The sequence below is a fragment of the Engystomops pustulosus genome, chromosome 5, assembly GCF_040894005.1.
Source record: "Engystomops pustulosus chromosome 5, aEngPut4.maternal, whole genome shotgun sequence".
NCBI classification, from domain to species: Eukaryota; Metazoa; Chordata; class Amphibia; order Anura; family Leptodactylidae; genus Engystomops; species Engystomops pustulosus.
This window is the reverse complement of record NC_092415.1, coordinates 48,110,960-48,136,513: the sequence shown is the minus strand read 5'-3', so window position 1 is coordinate 48,136,513 and position 25,554 is coordinate 48,110,960. Positions and strand designations below refer to the sequence as shown.

General features: G+C 41.9%; 1 protein-coding gene across 2 annotated transcripts in view; it reads left to right on the top strand.

The window, feature by feature from the left end:
- The window catches only part of TGS1 (trimethylguanosine synthase 1), a 46,947-nt gene that overhangs the window by 15,132 nt on the left and 6,261 nt on the right, over positions 1–25,554 (top strand). For both annotated transcript variants that reach the window (XM_072151893.1, XM_072151892.1), the window contains exons 7-14: positions 1–109; positions 229–315; positions 1,723–1,888; positions 3,704–4,133; positions 5,344–5,511; positions 9,080–9,223; positions 13,684–13,900; positions 16,106–16,184. In XM_072151893.1, the coding sequence (XP_072007994.1) occupies positions 1–109; positions 229–315; positions 1,723–1,888; positions 3,704–4,133; positions 5,344–5,511; positions 9,080–9,223; positions 13,684–13,900; positions 16,106–16,184 (1,400 nt within the window). The remainder of the gene's footprint in view (positions 110–228; positions 316–1,722; positions 1,889–3,703; positions 4,134–5,343; positions 5,512–9,079; positions 9,224–13,683; positions 13,901–16,105; positions 16,185–25,554) is intronic.

The following is a 25,554-nucleotide window of genomic DNA, read 5'->3' as shown; positions in this document are numbered from 1 at the left end:
CTGTAAAAGTGTCAAGAAACAACTCGTCTTGTGGACAAACACCAGTTACCGGAGAAGACGATGATGAGGATGAACCTCCGGAGTGCAGACAGGCTAAAATAAAGAGGAGGTAAGGTGTCCATTAAAGGGATGAGCTCTTTGTTAAGGAATTGAAAGTCTTCAGCTTAGAACGTTGGACAATGCATTGTGTAGAAAATAGTTTGTCATATTCCTTCTTCCTTTCCATAGCCATGAACTGGACGCTGAAGATAACCCGTGTCAAGTGGCTGCAGAAGTTTGCACTGTCTTGGGACTCAAACATGGCACAGGACAAAAGTAAGAAGAAATGGAATTAAAGGGGTATTCCAGGAATAAGCATAATTCATATTCAAATGGGGCATTAAAATATAAGCTAATATTTAATTAGCTGTTATTTGGCCATCTTGGAGGACTCAAAGCCCTTCATATCTTGTGAATTGTAAAAGCATACTATTTAAGCTCCATTTTGTGATAAATGACATGAGTTCTGATGTATTCATTTATTTATAGCATTGTGGGTTTTTGTATCAGACATTCATATTCCCGGAATACCCCTTTAAGAAATGTAAGCAAGTGTAAATGTGCCCGGAGAAGAATTGAGGGACATCTAATTTATATTCAGTGATGGATTTGTATAAGGATTTGCAACATCCCCCATCCGGGCCTAGCCATTTCTTGGGGCCTGGAGGCAGCCGGGGCCCAGAATACCGGATTGGCTGGCGGTTACGGCCTACTTGGTTGTGCTTGGTATGGGGACTGGAGGGCTGTCCTACAGCCCGGCAGGTCTCCAGCAGGTGGTGTGTGCAAGAAATATGGAGGGAGAGGCTGGTGTACTAGTTCTTCATGGGGCAACCCCTGAGTATCTGTAAGAAGAGTCCCTGAGTAATGGATGGGGAAGCCCGTGGTGGTAGACAGCCGTATCCAGGGATCAGACGGAGGCAACGCTGTGCAAAGTAATTAACGGTTCTTTATTAAACAACAGCGGGCAACAGGTCGACGATCTAATAGCAGATTCGGATTCTGGTATTGGAGTGGTCATGGAGAGGGATCCTCAGGAATAAGGCACTAGCCTGATAGTAGATGCTGGACAAAGAGCAGACCTGGTGGTAAAGAGCTCTGTACTCCCACTACACATGGGTTTTATACTCCCCCTGGTCAGGTGGTAGCACCTCTCCAATCACACTCCAGTTTACAATGCAGCCACATAATTGGATAACATTCTACACCCACTTAACTATTGCCTATCCAGGCAGAGGATACAGCCGATATTACCTGAGATCTCCCTGCATTATCCCTTGGGTGAGTTGATCAGGTAGAGGGCCTTATTCGCAACTACTCCCTTGCCTACACTTTGGCAGGGGTGTTATAGATTTTTATTGTTAAAGTCACAGTTGGGTTAAAAGCTGAAAGTAACAAAATAAATAAAAAGCACAGGAGGAAGGTGTGTGTGTTTGTGAGAGGTTTATACAGGGGGTATAATTATCATTTTTGTCAAGCTGGTTTTATTCATTTATTTATTTTGCCACCTATTTCTAAACAACTCATAGATTTCTGTCATCGGCTTGTGGACTGTGAACCAGGCAGGAGTGTAAATACACTTTTTTTTTTTTCGTGTGTGTGTTTTTTTTTTTTTTTTTTTTTGTGTATTTGCGTATATAATGGTTACAGACTAATTGACCAGTGTTATGTTGTGCACTTCTATAGATATGGGGGAATTTCACATTTCAAGCATCGGACCCTGCGCTACCTGGAAAAAGGCGTCAAGCACCGCTCACATTTCCTGGATATGCACAGGCCTGTAAAGAACAGGCACATATTTTTCTCTGAGGGATCTGAAGTCAAACCATTGAAAAGTAAAACCGTGAACAAGGTATGTGATTTTTGTTGTTTGTTTATTTTGGTTAAATGTAATGCGCTTGGTTCGAGGAACTAAAAAAAAGTACAATTCTGTTATAAACCGTCAATTACTTGGTAAAATTGCAGCTAAAAAGGACTTGGGGGTATTGGTGGATGGTAAACATAATTTTAGTGACCAGAGCCAGGCGGCTGCTGCTAGAGCAAATAAAATTATGGGATGTATCAAGAGAGGAATAGATTCTCATGATAAAGACATAGTTTTGCCCTTATACAAATCCCTGGTCAGACCACACATGGAATATTGTGTACAGTTTTGGGCACCAGTGTATAAAAAGGATATAGTAGAGCTGGAACGGGTGCAGAGGAGAGCAACCAGGATTATTAGGGGAATGGGGGGGGGGACTAGAATACAATATTCTGTTGTAACCGCTGCACATAATCCAAAGAGAACGAGTTTAATGTGTCCATTGGACTACAAGATAATCCATTCTGTAAAAGTTTAATCTCCGCAGGTGAAAGAGTTCTTGGGGAGGTAAATGACTTACATGAGTATGTACGGGGGATCTCGTCATCAGCTTCCCGTGGGGTCTCTCCACTTGCCTCTTTTTCTTGTATAGCCTTGTCCTCCGCCTGTTTGAGAAGAATCTGCCACACAGGAGGAAGTTACCGGTTTCCAGGGTTCAACTGGGAATTTAAAGTGGCCCCATTCTGTGGGCAGAGTCAAAATAAGTAGGCGTGACCATGTAATGTGGGTGGAGTTACTAAACTCCACACTAGCTGTAGATGGTCTAAATCACCATGTAGAGCGCAGAGAGACTCCTGCTGCCTCCCTTATACAGGAATAAAGCTTTTTGATTAAAAGAACACAACTTAATACTGACTACTGCCCCCTATCTAAAATAATATAACTACTATAATACTGCCCACATGTACAAGAATATAACTACTATAATCCTGCCCCTTGTACATAGCCAGCCAGTCCCCTTTATATAGCCAGCCAGCCAGTCCCCTGTATATAGCTAGCCAGCAGGCCAGCAATGTAAGTTTTGCATTTTATCACTGTTTGCTGCAAAGTTGCATGAAGATGGTTGTGTGTATTAAATTGTGTGAATTAAGTTATTTTTGTATACATTATACATAGAAGGCTGTGATTTTGACAGAATGGGAGATTTTTACTTTGTGCCTTATATATTTTTAAAGGGAACCTGTCATAGCGGTTTCAAAAAAATTCATCGAAGACTGGTTCCCATAGAGCCCTTTATTCCCTTTACTCGCTGGGTTCTCCCTAATTACCAGGTAGAGAATAAAACTTGATTTTCTGCTTTTGTTAGAATCGCTGGTAAGCAGATTTTTGGATTGCAACCAAATATTGCTTTCTTGGTTTAGCATTTTTGGGAGTGTAAATTCTTGTTGATGTGGTGCATTATGGTACACATAAATCTGCTTACTTTGTGTTATCTTAACATCCCTATTTGTGCGTCAACCTCTGTTTTGATGTGAGTTGTAAAAATGTATGTTTTCAGTGCATTTTTTAAAAATAATTTGTGTTTGACACAAAGTTGAATGAAGGTTGTCAACTGTTTATCAAGACAAATGCAATCGCCAGGTTGTCTGCTTTTAAAAAAAATAATAGGTTTTAGAATTGTCTTTAATTTTTAATCTGTTTTACTGTAACAGTCTTAACTAAAAATCTTAATCTAAATTTTATTTCAGTTTTAGTGATCGTATAATGATTTTTTTTTTCATGTGAATATATGCTTTTGAGGTATCTGTGAAATCTACATATGTTCATCTATTACATTTAGGAGGTTATGTGTTTTAATATTAGGTGCAGAAATTTCTCAAAGGGTTTGGTGAAGCTTCTAGTGATCTCCTAAATGAAGATCTGTCCCTGCAAAAGGTAGAAGAGTCCCCCAGCAGCTCTGATTCTGAAGGTCTGGATCATTGTAGTATCAGTGACCCCAGTGCTCAGTGCAGGCCGTCCGACAACAAAGAACTTCCTGAAAATACAGAGGATCCTGATGTAGAAGGAGAATGTGTATCACACGACCAGATAATTACATCTCCATCCGATACAACAGATAGCGGCAGCCGCAGGCCGGGCTCCTTGTTACCTTCTAACGCCATCTGGTGTTCAGACCATGCAACTGGCATGGAACAAGAATCCGATGCCGACACAAACCTGGCAGATACACGACAGCTTGTCTCTCTGGAAATCCCGGACTATCTACAGGCTGAAGCCGAAGAAAACTGTAATGGTTTGTATTGCCTTTTATGATTGTTTCCCTGTTTTGCTACTAGTTGGTGCTTCTTGGGTTAAAAGGTTTGTCTAGACTTCAGAAATCATGTGCCTGTGACTTACACACAATGAGGTACAAGATGGCGAATGTCCTCCACGAGTTTCAAACCCCTTTTAAACTCCAGTAATCTAACATGTTTTTTACCTATGTCTAAGCGCTGAAAAAGATGATCGTGATCTGTCCGTGAATCATGGACCATACAGCAATATGATGCAGTGGGAAAAGGTCCTCCTCAGATCATATTTGTTTTACTTGCAATGCTTACGCTTAGGACTTGGCCTGATCGCATATGTGTTTCAATGAAAACAAATGCAATCGGAAACCAGCAACCTGTGCAAACAATGCTAAGGGTGATGTCACACGTGGCGTTTTTGGTCTGTTTTTAAGCATGCGTTTTCAGTCCATTTAAAGACAGATGCGTTCTTAAACCGCATGAGTTCTTTACCTTTTACAATGTGTTTGGCTGCTTTTAACCTGTTTATCTTAATAGACAAACATGTTTGAAGCAGCCAAACGCATGGTAAACGTTAAAAATGCATTGCAAGTGCATGCTTGAAAACGTACCAAAAACACCACGTGTGGCATCACCCTAAACACCGATCGCATGCTTTTCCCTGGAAATGCATATACAGTAGGTTTGGGATGAGCCCCGGGCATTTGCATTGCAACACAATAGAATTGCCACTTGTGGCGGCAGGCTGATGCTCGTAGTCAGGTCCTCTGTATTGTGGTCGGTCTGAGATCCAGGACACTGCACAGTCCAGGATCTACAGAATGACCTCTGTAAGGTGAATGAGTCCTGATCACAATCCAGACAGAATGGGGAGGAGCTCGTCCCCATCACATATGCTTTTCAATAGAAATGCCTGCCATGGCTAAGAAGCGTTTAGTGAAATGCATATTGGGTCGATGGGGCCGACCTTCTCCCTGTTCTGTCTGGATTGCATTTTGAAACGCAATCCAGACAAAATGTGTGAATGCAGCCGAAGGTTCCTTTCACACTGACGTTGTGGGGATAATACATCCCGATAGACACCTGTGGCGCCCACACTTGTGCCACCGTACCATGCACAGGAAAAAGATAGAAGGTGCTGAAAGAGGCCAAAATCTGTATTTGAGCGGACTGTTCTCCTAACTTGTATTAGAGATGTGATTGTGGTATTCTCAGGCTCCTTCAGTAAAGCTGTGGACAATTGCAAGAAGAAAAGGAAAAAGCTGAAAAAGAAGGTTCAGTCTCTGCCTCCAGAGATTGCTTCAGACCCTCACCTTGCCAAATACTGGGCTCAGCGCTACAGGCTCTTCTCCCGCTTTGACGAAGGGATTAAACTTGATGAAGGTAAGCGGTAACAAGGACATTGTCATCTCTGTGAGCAACAAGGTTTTTGTAAAGTTAGGGGAACCTATGGAGCTCTAAAAGATTGTACTTTTACTGTTATCGTCAAAAAACTATTTGTTCTTCTATGTGAAAGTGAAAGTGTCACCAGGAATGTCATTTGAGCTGGTGACAGGTTCCAGTAGCCTATGCTATGCTAATTTTAAAAGACTTTTTTAAAAAAGGACTCTTGCATAGCGTCGGTGCAATTGTATACCAAACTATGTTTTGCTATGTATTTCCCACACACGCATTGATGATATCCCTACTATACAGCATATTGGGTGTCTACATCCCTACTACATTCTACTACAGTGCCTCATTTTTCTCCCTCTTCCCAATCAATTACATTCTGGGATGCGCCTCACTCTTGACTCCCACCCAATCCATACGGTACCTGGATAGAGGCGCCTCTGATAAACTCGGGGGTTTCTCATCATTATTCATAAGTCTCTAGTGGGATGTCCTCAAAAGCTTCCTGAGGTGGTGCCTCCAATCAGCCATTTCCTTGAATAAGAAGGAATCTGCTCATACGGTGGCAGAGCTAGATGTAATGATCTAGAGCAGTAATACAATGCAAATTCCTCAGAAACCAACCGATCAATACAGGTCTCATACCTCACTGCCCTGATAGAGAAAACAAACTCCTTACTATTTTATTACTAAAAAAACAGCTTTGGAACTTGGGAATCAGTCCTCCAAACCCCTGGCCCACATAGCCAATCAGAAGACTCTGCAGGAACAGGGAGCTATAGTTAAAGGACACCTGTCATCAGGTCTGTGTCACTATTTCTGTCACCTCTACCTGTTGGAGCAGCTCACATGGATCCATCACAGCCTTTATCTAGTCAATTCATACATTAATCATTATAAAATAATCTTTTCTTTATTATGTAAATGAGGCTGGTCACATGGTCAGAGGCAGTGATTATTCTTCGTTTCGGTACGATCACGGTGAAAATTTATACAGGTTTTATTGCGTTTTAATACATTTTCAAAAATCAAACAAATGTGTACGATAAAGAAGAAAAAACTTTCGCCATATTCTGACGCTAATAACTCTTTCATACTCCGGTTAGGTGTCATTTTTTTGCAAAATGGGCCGACTTTTTCATGGCACTTTTTCATTGCTGCCAATTTCGAGGACTGTGGAACATTCTGATCACGCTCTATTTTCCGTTATGTGGTTCACCTCCAGCAATAATTGTTTTTATATTTTGATAGATCAGGCATTTTAAGACACGCCGATACCTATTGTGTCTGTGATTTTTACTGTTTATTAAGTTTTATATCAGTTCTAGGGAGAGGGGTGATTTGAACTTTTAGGTTTTTTAGTTTTTTTTTTAATTATTTTTGAAACTTTTTTTCTTTTACGATTTCTATTTTTTGGACCCTATAGGGTACATTAACCCTAGAAGGTCTGATCATTCCAATGTAGCGCAAAACCTAAAACACCAAAGATAACCTAATCTATGGGACTTTCTATGCCACTTATTTCTCGCATCACTCCACCAAAGGGAAATAACTGAAATGGTCTTACCCGGGTCTATAGTCCACGGGTTCAACTCTGTTCTCCCAGGTGGGGTTATGCAGTATAAGGCTACATTCACACGATGTATGCCCGCCGTACCGCGCTGCTCACCCCCACCCCTCTCCATAGGAAGATACGGCGCCGTATCACGGGAAAAGATAGGACATGTCCTATCTTTTCCCGGGCTACGGAGCGGTACGGTGCCGCACGTGTCCTGCACCGTACCGCTCCCGTACAGGGCCGTGAGCCCATAGAAGTGTATGGGGGACGTATATACGGCCGATATGCGTCCCCCATACACTTCTATGGGCTCACGGCCCTGTATGGGAGCGGTATGGTGCAGCACACGTGAGGCTCCGTAGCCCCATACATGTGTGTTAATGTAGCCTAAGGCCGACTGCACAAGATCGCATTTGGCCATTGAAAACTGACCCATTTGCTGGTCTGATCCCACAGATTGAACACAGTGGACGGGGGTCCTTGCAGCTTTGAGAAATATGATAAACAGACTCCCTGTCTGTCATCTGAACTGCAGCATCGGCACTGTACAGTTCTGCTGGTAGACTGGGACAAGGACATTATATATAGAGATGATCAACACCCCCCAAACCTTACAAGGGCAGTACATTTCTTTTTCTCTGTTATTTTTGACCAAATCCACAGAGCCTCAAACTTCTGTGAACGTGGCCTATAATTTTTCAGGTCTGACACTTTCCTAGCATAGTTTTCTCTTTTATCTGATATAATAATTACTTCCTCCTTCATGCTGTTCCTGTAAGTACAAATTCCTAAAAAGGGGAAATGGCCTCAGTGTTATCCATATTAGATCATCATTCTAAGCAGAAGTGACACCTCGTCTAAATCTCCAGAAACCTTGCACTATATATTCCTCCTGACATTATCAGGTTTTTCCATGTAATTCTAGGAATTTGACAATTATGACATCTGTGTTTTCAGTTATACAGTACATGACAATTATGGTGTGAATGTACATATTGGATTTGATAAAAAAGTGGTGCAGATTAGTCAAGGCTAAGTTAAGAGTTTATAGGGAAATCCTTCCTTTCTAGGAATTTTGAATCATTTCAGTAGTTTATAAAACTTTATTTCACATTACCTGGCTTCCTGTCAGCAGCATGTGGTGGGTCCTGGGGGGAGGGGCAGCTGTAACTCAATTCTTTGCTCCCCCCACACCATCCCTCTCCCTCCACTGCCTGCTCAATGCACATGACAGGAAGTGGGTAAGAAACAAAAGAGACAAAACTGGCAACCGTTTGCTGCCTCTGACACCCCCCCTCCCTCCCCGGGACTCGCCACACACTGCTGACCGGGAGACAGGAAATGTGAAATACAGCTTTAGGCCTCATGCACACTAATGTATTTTTTTCTGTTCTATATATTCCGCTGAAAATACAGGACTTTTTTCACTCGTTTGAGCATGTATGGTACCGTGTCCGTGTAAAAAACCTTGGGCTGGCAAATGATGGATGGCTGACTATTGGCTGGCTGACAGTATGTGCCTCCCACTGGTTCTGGTCTTCCTGGATACTGCACGTATATACTGCAAACCATATGCAAACTATACACCCCCCATTGGGGGGGTACGGAACAGAAATACAAGAGAAAATGGGACACGACCTAATTATTATTATTTTTTTTTTTTTCTGTCTCGCTCACGGTACGGTGAACAATACAGCCATTGAAATGGAGGCCATATTGCCCATTCTAATAATAGGGCCATATTCTACTCGTATATATTTTTTTCATACGTTTGTGTGCATGAGGCCTTCTAAAGTACTGAAATGATTCAGAATGCTGACAAAGGCAATTTTAAAATCCACACAGTATACATTATTGAAACCTGTCACCAGCTTAAAATGACATTCCGGCTGACAGGTTCGCTTTAAGTTTGGGTCCACACCACAATATTTTTATGTACTGATAACCCAGTCCACCATACACTTTTCCCTGTACTGAGCGTTCATGTTTCCTCTTTTGCAGAAGGCTGGTTTTCTGTCACCCCAGAGAAGATTGCAGAGCACATTGCGCAGCGGGTGAGGCAGTGCATCCCCGGAGCTGTGGTAGTGGATGCCTTTTGTGGTGTCGGTGGCAATGCCATTCAGTTTGCCTTGGCAGGGATGCAGGGTGAGTTTACGTCAGAGTTGACAAAAGCCTTGGCGCAATAAGGGGAAGAAACAGTATGCTTTGTTTCTAATTTTTTTTCCCATGAATATTGATTTTATGCAAATGTATTTTTATCCTCTCCCTAAGCGTTCTAATCTTCTAGTAGTGTGTTGTAAAGAGATGTACTGTGATTTCAGAAATGCCTTTATTATTTCTGTCCATTATACTGTTTTTTTACCCATTTTAATCCTTATGCTAATGAGGTAGTTGATGCACCAAGGTCATGTCTCTAGCACCTGGAGCACTGCTATTCCTGCCTGGACCAAAGTATGAATACACACTGATATTGTCAAGGTTTCGTCCTAATGAATTAATTATCACATTTTCTGCCTGACTAGAACGTTTAAAATAGGATTAATCTTTATTAGAATTAATTTAAAATGATATAAGACTAGTCTTGTTCAATATATACTTTGTTCAGGCGTTGGCCAGCAAGTTGGACTAGTATTATGGTCCTACAGAGGTACAGTGTTTGATAGTGTTTTATTGTTTTACACTGTCCCTGTATGCGAGCCACAGATAGTCTAACATGCAACACAATTTGTTTGTTGCTTTAGACCAGGCATAACATAGGCGGCACTGATGATCGGCGATAACCTATATGTGGTATTGATTTGCGTCGCACCTAATGCGTTTCTGCATCCCTATTTCGTCTTAGGATGCGTCCTCAGAGGTGCTAACTTGGTGCTATTCAAGGTGCAACCTGATTTTTGTTTACACCCGCGGCATTTCCCCCCACGGCATTGTATTCCTGCCTGGACCACTAGCCTCTAGCCTAGTGGGAGAGGCACGGAGAGACACTGTAAGAAGAGAGAATGAACTCTGTCCATAGTGCTCTGTTAAGGGGTGATAAGGACAACCTCCGGTGCACCAACTGCCTCATTAGCATACAGATTAAACTAGGAATATCTCATAAACTGCATAGTGGACCAAAATAATAAAGGTATATTGGCAAACACAGTGCATTTTTCTAAAACCTACTACCAGCAGACTATTATCACTTGGTGTAGGCGGGAGACTTCTTTCAAAGTTGACCATTAAGGGAGAATTCATACCCTATGCCATGCCATGGTTTAATATTCCAAAGCGTCCTACATCATCTTGGCCCATGGTAGTAATTGGCTCCCTCTCCGTTGATCCTGGTACCTGCATGTTATTCTTGTTGTATTACAATCAATTCATATGCACTGTTCTTACATCACATATGCAGATAAGTGAGGGTGCAGTTTGCCAACTTCACTAGATAACTGGAGAACTGCAGACAATTTGAATTTTTTTCATATTGGCCTGACAAGTTCCCTTTAAAAGGTTTTTTCCATGAAAGGAAGTTCTCAAATTTTACTCAGTTTTATTGCTGTTTTTGCTCCTATAACCTAGTGATGGTCAGTGTAAGGTGGGGACTGTCTAAGCAGACACTTCATGATTCCTCTATGCTATGAGATGCTGTGTGCTGACAGTGTGCTTAGATTATCATGGATCAGGGTTTATATACACCTTTATTTAACTTCTGAACATCCTACTAGCATCTGACACATAGAAAAAGAGAGATAAGACCGATCAGAGATGAGATCCATGAGCTGGATATAAAACACTATGACGCTCTCAGCTCTGCTAATTTACCTATAACAAACACAGAGTCAGCTCTACTAAATGACTACCTCCCAGATAAAGACCTTATCTGTCTGTATTTCATAGAGCAGGGGTCAGGAATGTTTTTGGCTGAGAGAGCCATGAACGTCACATATTTTAAAATGTTATTCTGTAAGAGCCGTACAATATGCACATGCCCCCCAGTAGATAGGTGGTCCCAGTGTTACGGGTGCACACCCGCGCCCCTCTCTGTGGCGGCGCCTCTTTCCGAGCTCACTCACCTCTACACGCGCCGGCACTTGCAGATTTAGAGCGCCGCTGATTGGTCCCAGGTTTCTGCTTACATCATCATTCATGGTGGTCCAGGGGGTGCATTACTCCAAATCCTGACACTCACCACATGCCTCCCAGTAGATAGGTAGTCCCAGCACATACCCCGAGTAGATAGGTAGCCCCAGCACATACCCCGAGTAGATAGGCAGCCACAGCACATATTCCCAGTAGATAGGCAGCCACAGCACATGCTCCCCAGTAGATAGTTAGTCACAGCACATGTCCCACAGTAGATAGCCACAGCACATGCCCCCAAGTAGATAGGTAGCCACAGCACATACCCCACAGTAGATAGCCACAGCACATGCTCCCCGGTAGATAGGTAGCCACAGCACATACCCCACAGTAGATAGCCACAGCACATGCTCCCCGGTAGATAGGTAGCCACAGCACATGTCCCACAGTAGATAGCCACAGCACATGCTCCCCGGTAGATAGGTAGCCACAGCACATGTCCCACAGTAGATAGCCACAGCACATGCTCCCCGGTAGATAGGTAGCCACAGCACATGTCCCACAGTAGATAGCCACAGCACATGCTCCCCGGTAGATAGGTAGCCACAGCACATGTCCCACAGTAGATAGCCACAGCACATGCTCCCCGGTAGATAGGTAGCCACAGCACATGTCCCACAGTAGATAGCCACAGCACATGCTCCCCGGTAGATAGGTAGCCACAGCACATACCCCACAGTAGATAGCCACAGCACATGCTCCCCGGTAGATAGGTAGCCACAGCACATACCCCACAGTAGATAGCCACAGCACATGCTCCCCGGTAGATAGGTAGCCACAGCACATACCCCCAGTAGATAAGTAGCCACAGCACATGCTCTCCGGTAGATAGGTAGTCACAGCACATACCCCACAGTAGATAGCCACAGCACATGCTCCCCGGTAGATAGGTAGCCACAGCACATAGCCCCAGTAGATAAGTAGCCACAGCACATGCTCTCCGGTAGGTAGGTAGTCACAGCACATGCCCACAGTAGATAGCCACAGCACGTGCTCCCTGGTAGATAGGTAGCCACAGCACATACCCCCAGTAGATAAGTAGCCACAGCACATGCTCTCCGGTAGATTGGTAGCCACACCACATACCCCCAGTAGATAAGAAGCCACAGCACATGCTCCCCGGTAGATAGGTAGTCACAGCAAAAAAAATAAAGAATATTCACTTACCAGCTCTCCCTGCAGCCAGCTCCTCATTGCTCCCACACTCTTCTCTTTGACTCAGGCTTAGACGATGGCCGCAATAGCACCTGGGTCATACAAAGGACGTAGGCAGCGGTAACATCGCTGACGGTGTCCGGTGATCAGTCTAACAGACACACAGCAGCCATCACTATTTATTACAGATCTGCCTGAGAGTCAGATGCAGCCAACAAAAGAGCCATATCTGGCTCCCGAGCCATAGGTTCCCTACCCCTGTCATAGAGCAAGGCCCTGCACACTGCTGCTTGCCGACAGGAAGTGCCTTTGACTGAGTTGGTCTTGTAGTGCAGGGGAGGAGCAAGAGGCAGAGAGCACTGCAGTGTGCAGACAAGAGAAGCTATTCATGAGAAGAATCTGACCATAGTCAGAAGTTTTGCGGTCAGGTCCAGGGGCAAACAAAAATTGTAAACAACATAAGAGACAGGTTGGAATTATATCTGTGAAATGCTGTAGATTGTGTTATTTTGTTATCCTCAGTATATTTAAGAATCTTGCCTCTTTTTAAGTTTTTTTTTTTTTTTTTAATTGAAACACTTCGCAATCTATATTGTCCCAGTACACTAGAAAGCAGATGGAGTGACTTGCTAGTGCTATTTTTCATTCAAAAGAATCCAAACAATGGATGTAGAAAAGCAGTGTAGTATGAATAGAGCCTGATGTCTCCAGGACTGGGGTCCCTTAGTCAGCTGTATGTCTGCTCAACCATTACTTTATTATTAATATGATTTTACATTTGCTGGAGATGATTCCCAGACTCCTGGTGCAAGCACATTTTGCCTTTGTAGCCGAGGACATGTATCTTTTTAGTATGTTTTCAGTATGTACAGTATTAGTACAGCACAAATGGTGCAGGCGTGGGTCATACAGTAAAATATATATGTGTGTGTGTATCTAAACAGATAAGTGTGAGGGCAGAGTGACCAGAAAGTGTGAACATAGGTGAATAGATGTTACTCTAGTTGTCAATTCACTTGGAAGGTTATACTGTTGTCCCTCGGTTATTCCTTCTGGGTATTTATAAGAAATAAAGCGGCAATGTTGCCTTTTCAGTACTTACTAGAATGGGCAGGAGACTTTTTAAGCTCATTAAACAGTGACTTTTGTTAAATGAGTAACCTAAACCCCTTGCATACTCTTACTTCCTTCCTAAATTTTGTCACTAAAAATACTCCCCTCGGCCTCGTATCTGGGTAGTTTAGTGAGCGGTAATTTGTTCTTATCTATGTATAATGCAGTAAAAGTAATGTCTGTTTTATCTTTTGCTTCTATCCCTCTTTTTGCAGTCATCGCGGTGGACATTGATCCTGTGAAGCTGGAGCTGGCGTATAACAACGCCATGGTGTATGGAGTAGCGGATCGCATTGAGTTGATCCGCGCTGATTTCATGGGCATCGCTCGTGATTTGAAGGCAGATGTGGTTTTTCTCAGCCCTCCATGGGGAGGCCCTGACTATGTCAGTGCAGAGACCTTCGATATCAAGACCATGATGTCCCCTGATGGATATCCTTCACAATCTGGCTAAGCAATATGAGATGTTATGATGGCACCTAGTGCAGGAGAGTTGTCCAATTGGGACATGTGAACCCATTGGTCACCAAAATATAACCTTTATTATAGCTCTTGAATATACGTTCATCCAACAATGTTTCTTTTAAAATTATCAAACCATAGTTGACTATGTCCAATCTGTTTGACGTAGTAACGGAAGCCGAGCCATATATTTTGTCAACTCTTCCGTACTGATTATCAGTGCCAATCCTGTGTCCCGGTTATTCTCACTAGGCACCTTTTCTTATATTGAGTGAGAGGGATTTATATTTCATTATTCCAAATGGTGATCAAATTCACTTGTATACCAGAGATTGGCAACTGAATATTAATCGCTAGTATAACCTAACAATGTGTACTGACACTAACTAGTCTATTTCACACTGAATAGACTTTCATCTGTGTGAAACTGAAATTCAGCAAAGTGTCTAGGGGTATGGAAGAACCTCCATTTCACTTCGAACCCGGCCCCCCTCTACGTCTGGGGGGTTATTACAGAACTGACTAAAATTATTCTAGACTACCTATGGAAGATTGACTGGCTCACTGCTTTCCATATACATTGCTCATTCTACCCTAAACTGGCTAATTGTCAACACAACTGCTGAGCTAAAATCTAACAAGACAGACACCCCCCTTATAGTCTGGGGGGGGGCTGTCTTGTTAGATTTTAGCTCAGGTGATGCCTCAGGCTTATTGCTTACAGGCAGTCCCAAGTGGCAACTGTATATTTTGTAATGGCTCCAGAAAAAAAAAATCTGTCCCAGTGACAAATGGATTTTCAATTTTTATTTTTTTTATTTATTTTTTTTCCTGTAATGGGAACAAGGATTATCAGTAAAGCTTCATTACAGACACCTTTCAACTTGGACGCATCCAGAGAGCTTCACCAGAGGGCACAGTGGGCTGAGGGGTCCATCTGTATTTGTAAACTCTATTTTTAATCTGCATACGACCATTGTTGCAGCCCGGCTGACATGGGCCGATGTCCATTCCTAGTGCCCTCCCAGCACATTCACTGCAATCTCACCGCACCGCGGCCCTGCATAATAGAGGTCTGTGGGGGCTGTGAGCGCTAGTTCACTGGCCTCATATATACATTGTGTGCTTGAGGCCTAAGGGGTGCATTTTCCCGACTTTCTAACCTACAGAGGTACTACCTTTGTTTGGATAGGTAGTACCTGAGTTCAAGGGTTAATCTAATTGTGTTAAATAGGGAGATCTGCATGTAAAAAAAAATTATTTACATTCAGAATTTTTGTGTAGATACTTGCTGACTAAATAATCCGGCGACCTGATAGGAGGCCTAGGAGTTGTTTTTCCTTTGACCTTCGATGTAAAAGTCTCTGATTGTGAACTTTATTGTCAAGAAACGCTAAATGTAATGAAAGGTCACATGCATGGAAATGTTCTGTGGTGACCATTCACACATTAGTACAACATCAGAAAATAGTTACTGCTTAACACTTCGGGGGTATTTTTAGTTTCCGACACACTGTGTAACCCGTTATTATTAATGTGCCTTATGTTATACAGTCCAGCGCTTTTCTCACATTTTAAGATCTGCATTTGGATATTTTGCAGAATTCTTGTATACATCCAGAGAACAAAAACATTCTTGTGCCACTGAGACTCCCTGAGAGAACACACCATTCTGTCACATAAAGGGTGTAACAAAAAGGTGCGGACGGGGAAATATCTCGCAAAATTCACATCAGATCAAAAACTAAAAATCTGCAGGCAGTCACCGGGTTACGTAAGATAAGTTCTGTAGGGTTGTACTTAAGTTGAATTTGTATGCAAGTTAGATTTTAAAAATGTTGGATTAACAATAAAGCTGAATTGCAGACGTGACCCATTACCCCAAGGTCGTCACTAGGAAGTCTGGGGGGAGGGGGTGTTCTGGGACTTGGGGCCCCTTCTTCTCCGGGCCCCATGAACAGTCACACTCAACCCACCCTGATGGCGGCCCTGCCCTACCCCTACCCCATGGGAGTGAGTCAGGTGACAACATCTTAAAAGGGACCCCCCCCCCCCCTTTTTTTTTTTTTTTCCAGATTCGGTTTCTATAGGAAACCGCCTTCCCTGTTTATACAGCTTAATATGTAAATCTCACCTGTACTGTATATTTGACTGATTTCCTTAACTTTCTTTTACCTTTGAAATTTTTCAACTTTCCCAGCAGATAACAAAGAACATAATTTATTTTGTACCACGAAATACTGATGTAGAACAGGTAAGGATTCTACATTTTGTGAAAATTAACTTATTTATCACTAATTATTGTAAATATAGAACTTACATTTTTTGTCTGACTGGTCAGAGGTATGAATGCGGTTTATTATTCTGCATTTCGTGTATTTGAATTTTCGCTCTAAAATCTGCACATAGGAAGTACTGCTCATTGTACTGTTTTATGTTCTTGGGCAATTTACAGCAGCACACAATTTATATGGATCCTTATTAAAATGTCCCAAGTTATAAAATATCCACAGGATAGGTAATAACAATCTGATCGGTGAGGGTCCACATGCTGAAACTCCCAACAATCCGGGGAACAGATGTTCCATTCTCGTGATGGAGAACTCATGCTCATTCTGCTTCTCCACCTCCACCCATTAGTGAGAAAGGCACGCCCATTCTTGGGATTGCTGGGGCTCTGGTTCTCGTGATTGGGGGAGATCCCAGCAGCTTGCTGTCAAATTTTAAAAATCAACTGTAAAGTTTTTTTTTTTTTTTGTTTAATAGCTGCAATTGATGAAAAATACGGGTAAGGGGTGGGGCTATGCACAGAGCTAGTTATGGTCTCTGCTAAGTAATTTCTGGAAGCAGCAGCAACTCTTTCACATCTGTTCTGACTACACTCTTCTCTTTGTTCCCCCATTCAGTCCATATCCTCCCACTGCAGTTTAATAAGCAATCTACTACCATCCATAAGCCTTCCCTAACATTTCTTTAGGCTTTGAAAAGGTTATAATCTGGTCAGAAAAGGGGGTAGGATCAGCACAGCAATCTGATGCCCAAGATTAAGGCTATTTATTTGTGTGCTATGTCTCCTCCATTCTCTGTACTCCCCATCTACCACTATCACTTTCCTGGGATGAGGAGAGCGTGATCGCATGGCTGACACATCCATCATAGCAGGTATTGTGTAGAGTAGTCATAAGGATGTATTAGTTTACAGGTCTATCTATGTAACAGTGCATAATTCTATATGTGTGTGTGTAATAATCTGTGAGCTGCAACTGGTTTTGCTAGAGAGGAAAGCTCAGCATTATGGGAAGTGATGGGAGCTGCTCTTGTCTCAGTTCCCTTAGCTGATGTAACAACCAGGAAGTGCCCCCCCCCCCACTCTAACCCCTTAACAATGTTTGATGTGTTAGTACGTCACACGTGGTCTGACTGTGTTTGGAGAGGGTTCACTGGCTGAGCCTTCTCCATACACGGTGAGTATTTGCTGCATATTGCCGCAAACACCCACCGTAACACCCGAGATCGGTGATGGCACCAATCGTGGGTGTTAACCCTTTGTTCGCCGTCGTCAAAGCTGCGGGCGGTATTAAAAAGTTGGTGGCGCATGGGCGCCGTCATATTGGCTGGGAAGTTTTGCTGCCCGGTACGTAATCGGGGAGTGGCAATCTGTTCCTGTGACAGCCTCTGGTCATACAAACACTCAAGGCTGTCTGATTTTAAGCAATTTGCACATTGTAATAGATGTGCAGCATCCCCATATACTGTAGTAGGGCAGTATATGGTAGGAGCAATCAAACAACCTAGGGTTAAGGTTTTTTTTAAGTTAAATAAAACCTAAAAACACCCCCTTTCCCTAAAACTGTTATTAATAAACAGTAAAAATCCTAAACTTGTTGGGTATTGCGCGTCCCAAAATATTCCTGGCGTTTAATCCCAAAATGGAAACTGGCTTCCAAAGTCCGGAAATGCCATTTTTTGCCATTAGGCAAGATATAAAAAAAAAAACTATAAAAAGGTATCAAAAAGGCCGTACAGTCCTCAAAATTGTAGCTTTGAAAAAGTCATTAAAAAATCGCAAAAAATGACACCCCACACCGCTCCGTACACTGAAGTATGAAAAGGTTTATTAGCTGCAATAGATGGCAAAAGGAAGAAATGTCTTTGTACAGGAGGTTTTAATTTTTGTAAATGTATGAAAACATAAAACCCATACAAATTTAGTATTTTCCTGATTCTATCAACGCAGAAGAATAAAGGAGTCATTTTGGGGCGCACAGTTAAAATAGTAAAAGCCAAGCCCACAAGAAAATTTGTTACGCAGAAAACAAGCCCTCACACAGCTCTTTACATGGAAAAATAAAAAAGTTATAGATTTTTAAAGGTGGGGAGTGAGCTGGAGATGTTTTTATAAGCAGGGCTGATAGATACCAGGCTGGATTCCAGACTAGGAAGAAACCACAGCATGATATAGGTTACGCTTTACGTAGTTGAAACGACCTCTTTAAGGGCCACAGTTGTGCTGTATAGTATGTTTGTGTGATGTCTTGCTCTTCCAGAGAACGTCTGCATTATAAAGAATATATTTATTTAAAAAAAAAATTAAAAAATTGTCTTGCACATTTCAAAATCTCATATATATATATATCTCTATCTCTTCAACATATCTTACCGGGGCGTCATGAAAAAGTAACTAGTATTTAAACACCGTTAGAAAAGCTGTGATTTTGGAGAATTTAAAGAAAATATTTTTGGGTTGGAATGTTTATGTCCTGTAGAAAAGCCCATGGGAAAGGAAACTCCATAGTCGGAAACTGATCCGTTTTTAGAAAAATACAAAAGAAAAAAAAATACCACAATGTGGAATTTCAGTAATTTCCTGTAGACAGAAAACTGGCATTTAAAATGGCAATATAATTGGTGTGTGTGAATTCAGCCCAAAGCAAGGGTGCATTTAATTAATATTTACTGATTCACATGTCATTGGGAATATCCTGACAGACAGACTAACCCCTTGCTGCTGTTGACCTTTTTTGTTTCCAGTTTTTGCTTCCCTAAAAATCCATAACTTTTTTATTTTTCCATGTACACAGCTGTATGGGAACTTGTTTTCTATATAACAAATTGTACATACTAGTGTCAATATTCATGTACTGGGAAGCTGGAAAACTTTCCAAGTGTGGAGAAATTGACAAAAAAAACACAATATAACTGTGGGCCCTCCTTCTTTTTTTTTTTTTTTTTTTTTTTTACAGCTTACCACCAGCAGTATGATGTTTCTTTCATTGCCCAGTGTGGTGGCATCATCCAGAAAATCAACTTTGAAGTCAGATGTAAGTAAGATGCATAAAGTCAGGGAGCCGGAGAGTTTAACACTGAAGTCAAGCTCTCCCTGCCTCTGAATTCCTCCTCCCATCACTCACCGGACTTCAGGGGATCGGATCAGTGATGTTGCTGGACACAGGACCATGAATTGCAGTAAAGGGGGCGTTCTGGGGCAGCGAAGCTTGACTTCAGTGTTAATCTCTCTGCCTCCTTGACCTCATAAAACCAATTTACATCTCACTTCAAAGTAGATTTTTCTGGATAATGCCACCACACCAGGCCATGAAACACCATCTAGAAGCTGCATGACAACATACTGGTAGTGGTTTATTAGGCCAATTTCTGATGACCGGTTCCCTTTAACTGTTTGTTTTAAGTGACGCCTCTTTGGGTCAAAAGGATCACGTAGATACCAAGTTTATATAAGTTTTATTGTGTTTTAATAGATCTTTAAAAATCGAATCTTTTGCATAAAAATCTAAATTTCTCGCTATTTCATGACATGACAGAATTTGAATTTGTTTATATTTTTTTATTTATTTTTTTTTTTTTAGGCCGAACTCTAACCTTTCGTCCGATACAGCGGCATACATGTCGCTTAAGGCTTTGCCAGTGCTATGTAAAAGGTTAACACCCACGTTCGGCCGTGGGACGCAGTAAAAGTACATCCATTAGCGGCAAGGTGTTAGGCACCATTTGTTTTGATATGGGTTCATTTTAGGATCAGGTATTACTATAATGTATGGCTGATGTGAAAAGAATAATCGTCTGTCTTGGGAGGACGTCTGGTGTGTGTTACACGTGTGTCTGATCCTGGGCATTTCCCCAGTGTCTCTGCAGCAGGTTCTATACTGTAATTCTAGCAGATAAGGGTTACATAATATGTACTTTCCATAAGTGTGAGATATGTAACGGGCAGGTGATCTGGAAAGGGACATCCAGGTACAACGGTTGCTTCTTATTCATATTTCGTGGCACAGAAAGACTGTGGTAATGTATAACTTCACCACTATACTGTATGCAGTGTGTGATAACATTTATCTTATGTAGTTTCATTGTGTTGGTCTGCATAAGAATACTCTCTAAAGGGCGACCACACAAGCGGGGAACTGCTTTCCACTATGGATTTCAAAGTTTATGGATATCTTCACACAGAAAACTTTGGTACTTTTTTTTTTTTTTTTTTTACTTTACTTTTATGGTACTTATCGCATGGGTCAGATCCTTTTAAAAATAGGTTTTAGCACAAGCCAACCTTATGTTGTGAAGAATCAACATCAAGTGGGACACAATTGTGAAATGGAATTAAATTCATTGGATATTTTAAACTCAATTTAAGAGTGAGGCGTGCAACATTATTGGCCCCCTTAAGTTAATACTTTGTGGCGCCACTTTTTGCTGTGATTACAAGTCGCTTGGGGTATCCGGTCTCTATCATGAGACACTAAAATTCTTGTCCATTCTTCCTTGGAAAACAGCTGGAGCTGTTTGTTTATGTGTGAGCCATTCCATTATGGAATTTGCTTTATGTTTGGGATCATTGTCTTGTTGGAAGAGAAATCTACCTCCCAGTCTCAGGTCCTTTGCAGACTCCAACAGGTTTTCTTCCAGAATGGTCATGTGTTTGGCTCCATCCATCTTCCTCACACATGGCGTTTTTGGGCAGTTTTTAGTTAGTGCGTTTGCAGATCGTAAAAAAAGCATGCGATGCTCTGATCGCTGGTTCAAGTTCAATACACTGCTCTACAATACTTCTTCATTGTAGAGCAGTGTAAACTGTCTGAGCATGCAGAGCATGGAAGGGGTCTGACTGCCAGGGAGAGCGGGCAGCTCCGGGGCACATGGCAGTCCTCGGGGCTGCCCAGAAGTGGATCGGATCTCCCGGTAAGCGACACGGGGGATCCGATCCATAGCGGAAACACCCTTACACGCTGCAGTCATGCTTGACCACGACGTGTAAGGGGTTAACACCCGCAATCAGAGTCTGCTCCGATCGTGGGTGTTACAGCGCGGTGTCAGCTGTACTAGACAGCTGGCAGCCGCTGCTTCTGGTACCGGCTCCGTTCGTGAGCCGGTGCCAGAAGCAGGACGTTATAGTGCGTCCTGGTGCGCTAAGCATCTAACCACAGAGCAGGTGTATTTATACGGAGACTTGATTACACACAGGGGGATTAAATTTATAATCGGTCATTTAGGACAACATTGGATCACGCCCCCTTTTCAGTTTATTATTTCTTGCAAAAGTTTAAAAAAATATCCAAGTTTCGATCCACTTCACAATTATGTGCCACTTGTTGTTCCTTCACCAAAAAATTACAATTTTGTTTTCTTTATTTTTGAAGCTGGAAATGTGGCAAAAGGTGTGTACATATACACACATCTTTACTATTAATATTAGTAAAGAGAAGGAAAGCAGCACAACAAATATCATATAAGTGGTTGCAAAGCTAAGAGGTTTGACTCAATCCATCAATATACAAAAAAATGGGCAGCACTCCAAAATGTAAATAATATTAAGTCCTTTTTATTCCAAAGTAGACACATTCACACAAGTGAGTCATGCAGAGCTCTGTCACTTAGTCATGGGACCAGGATGACCACATCTAAGGCCATGTAACATCTGCAATGTCTACCCCATGTATGTATCTGATCGCATTAAATCACAGCGTTTTCAAGTGATCAGATGCATACATTGGGTAGATATTGCAAATGTAACAGAGCTGTAGATGCTGAGAAGAGGCATGTAACATGGGGAGGAGTAGGTGGAAGAGCCGACTGAGCAGGACATGCCCCTCTGCTGCCGGATAATATAACATAAAGTTTCTTTATGGACTGGGCTTCTATAAACAGGAATACACTTACAATGATCTGATTTTATCACGGTGCACTCATCAGTCTCGACACATTTTGTCTCCTCCTTTAAGAATCTATTTGGTGGTAAATATACGTTAGTTTTTGTAGACTGTATATGATTTTGCTCATTTTATAACTTCTGGATTTTTTAGGCAGGAAGTCTGAATGCTTATCCTTCATATTTACTTCTGTATTCTGTTTTGTATTATTATTTGGGAAAGTTCATAATTGAGAAAGGCTTATTTACAGCGAGGAGACGTCAGGTTTTCCACTTTTAGAATGAAGAAGTAAAATTAACTAATGCAAGGTGATTGTAGAAATCTCATTCTTGCTGCTTTACTGCGACCACGTTTTTCAGTGTTGCGCCTGATTTTATCTTAAGAATCCAGATGGGGACATGTAAAACAATTGTTGCACATTTTTGCACAATAAGTGTGAAATATAATTTTACCACTAAACCCATTCTATAAATTTTAACTAGCCGCTGCATGACTAGTTCAGATTTGGTAACAAAAACTACCAGTTCCTTAAGCAAGAAGTCACATTACAGACCACATTACATGTTCGTACTTAAATGGATATTCTCATCTGGGCATTAACATGTAATTTAATTCCTCTACCACAGTGATGGCGAACCTTTTAGCGGCCGAGCGCCCAAACTTCAACCCAAAACCCCCCTTATTTATCGCGAGGTGCCAACCAAAAATTAAAGCAGTAACTTATTGCTCCCTGTTCAACAACTTTCAATCATATTGGCCTCCTGAGGACAGCAACACAGTAGAAAGATGGAAAATTTTCATCATTTTAGCTTCTTTCCAGTGTCCCTCTGTACATCAAAAATCGTTCTCAAGAGGGAGAATCGTTTACTCATTCTCCTTCTTCCTACAGTCCCAAGGAGCGAAGTCAGTATCAAAATATGACTGAAAGCAGCATCTTTTAAGTTGCTTGGAACTGCAGGAAGATTCTTTGAGTCCTGTCTGGTGCGCTGGGGTGATGGCCTGGGTGCCCACAAAAAGGGTTCTGAGTGCCGCCTCTGGCACCCGTGCCATAGGTTCGCCACCACTGCTCTACCATAAACCTTTGTTTTTTCAATTGCATGTTATTTAAAAACAATCTACACATGTGAAGATAAGTTCCCATAAATGTAACAACGATTGTAGAAAATGAAAATAAATTATAATTAAAAAATGTAGCTATGATGTCCCTTTAGAAACTAAATAATTTCATAACCCCTCCCTAGGGACTACTGCTGGTCCCCATAGCCTTCACTTTGGCGCAATTGCTTTTCCAAATTTCCTTTGGTCTCCCAGCAATTGCCTATGCTATAGTTTATATACACTTCTTATTCCTCATGATCTGATGGGGTCTACCATTAAACCTTGGCTAAAATGTGCCTATACCGTTTTGCGGACCTGGTGGATCATGTTACTCAGGCACTACTCCCCTTCGTAATCCTCCAAGAAATATTTGACATCCCAACCTTGTCCCAATATCATTATTTGCTGATCTGTCATCTCCTTTAAACCCTTGGGGGTTTCGATGCAGTTTCCAACCCCACTCCTTTTGGATAACTCTGTAAGACTAACAAACAAACGTCTGGGCTCATTTCTGATATGTATCTTCTATACGTGCTTCTGGACCCAGATCCTGAGGCCCCAGCCTCCCATGCTTATTGTCATGGAAGGACTTATATTCAGGGTGTAGAATTGGTGAAATATATGACAATTGGCATCTTTTGAAGTGTCCAGACAGCTTTTTATGACATTCTAGAGTTTTTACAGCCTGATAACCTCTGATCTGAAGACTGGTCTGTGCAGACCCCAAAGGACTCTTGGTCATCCCCCCTCCTCCTTGCATCAGGACTTTGAAACAAAGAACTGTTTAAATATTCCGGGACTCTCTCCCTCATTAACACTTTGTCCAATCGTGAGAAACAATTTTAACTAATTAATTAATGGGAGGTTCTGTAACCTGAACCGAATGGTAAATGTATAAAACATGTGTGATATGTAGGAAAACCGGGTTAACTCCAAGGAGGCTGCCGGACAAGCTGGGGTGTCCCATATTTCTCCCACCTCCAGAGAATCAGGAATTTCTTTCATTTGTAAGTTTGTTATTTTTCACCCTTTATTTTATAACTGTTGTGCCGTATTGTGTGTCATTTTATTTTTTAATTCTTTTGTTTTCAACATCTTTTTTTGGACGCAATGAACCCTTTTTGTATTAAAGATTTCACTTTAATTTTGGTCCCTGTATGCTCTGAGAACTCACAGCCTTGTAAAGTGTGACTGCTAGAGTGCTGAGTGTGCATGTCTAGTGGTGTAACAAGGTGACTGCTGGAGAAGCAAGAGTGGATGTAGCGTGGGATACTTATTGGTCCCGGTATAAATGCAATAAGTGGTGGCACTGGATAATATCTGGAGGGCTGGAGCTGTATGAGGTGTGATTTATGCTCAATTTGTGTCCTGAGTGAAAGGTGAGCGCAAGTTGAGTAGGCTAAATTAACCCGAACAGTCACATCACAAGTCACGTGACGAGGTCTGGACACTTATATGGCTAAATGGGAAAGTATTGTAGGAAACCTGCCATCAAATATGGCACTATGCAGCCAAAACATCGATCTGTACTGCATACAAGGAAAAACAATATAAGCTATTTTATCTCTGGTACCAAACACCTGCTCAGTTGCATCAGATTTTTTTGCATGCTGGCGATGTGGGGATCTGGGGAAACTTGCAACATACCCTCATTCAGACATTCTGGGATGATGTTCAGGAAATGCTTTGGGAGGTAATGTCCCTGTCGATACCTCTTAATCCCTTATTCTACCTGTACCCCAGCAGCCCCTATCTAAGACGGCCACTAAACTTGGCCTACGTGTGGCCTGGTATGTGATTGGCAAGCACTGGAAGAGGACGACTGCACCTTCCAGAGTTATACTCTTGGCAGGAGTGAAAGCAGTAAGGACTATGGAGTCTTTTTTGCTAAGGTTTGAGCCCAAAGGGATACTTATTGGGGTGCAATAGTTCAACAGTGAGAAGACCAGGCCCCATGACAAGCTTGTCCCCTATAGGAACCCTCCTTCCCTTATGTGTATTTGTCATGTATATTTGTAAGAAGGTTATATTTACAGCTGTTATCAGGTAGACATTTTTATTATGAGCTTGTATGAACAGTATGCATAAGATGTAATACCTGCCACTACTAAATGTGATTACAGATTTAAGGCACATTCAAATGTTGGCCCTTTTATTATTCTCTGGACTACAGCTTGTGGTTCTACTTGGACATTGTATAGAATTCTTTCAATAAATATACAGTTAAACAAAAAAAGAAACCTAAATAGTTTCCCCACCATCTCACGCATTCATTACAGACATTTCATACACAAAAACTATTTGTTTCTTTGCACCATCACTGCTACAATTGATGGCATGTATATATAAATTAAATAATGA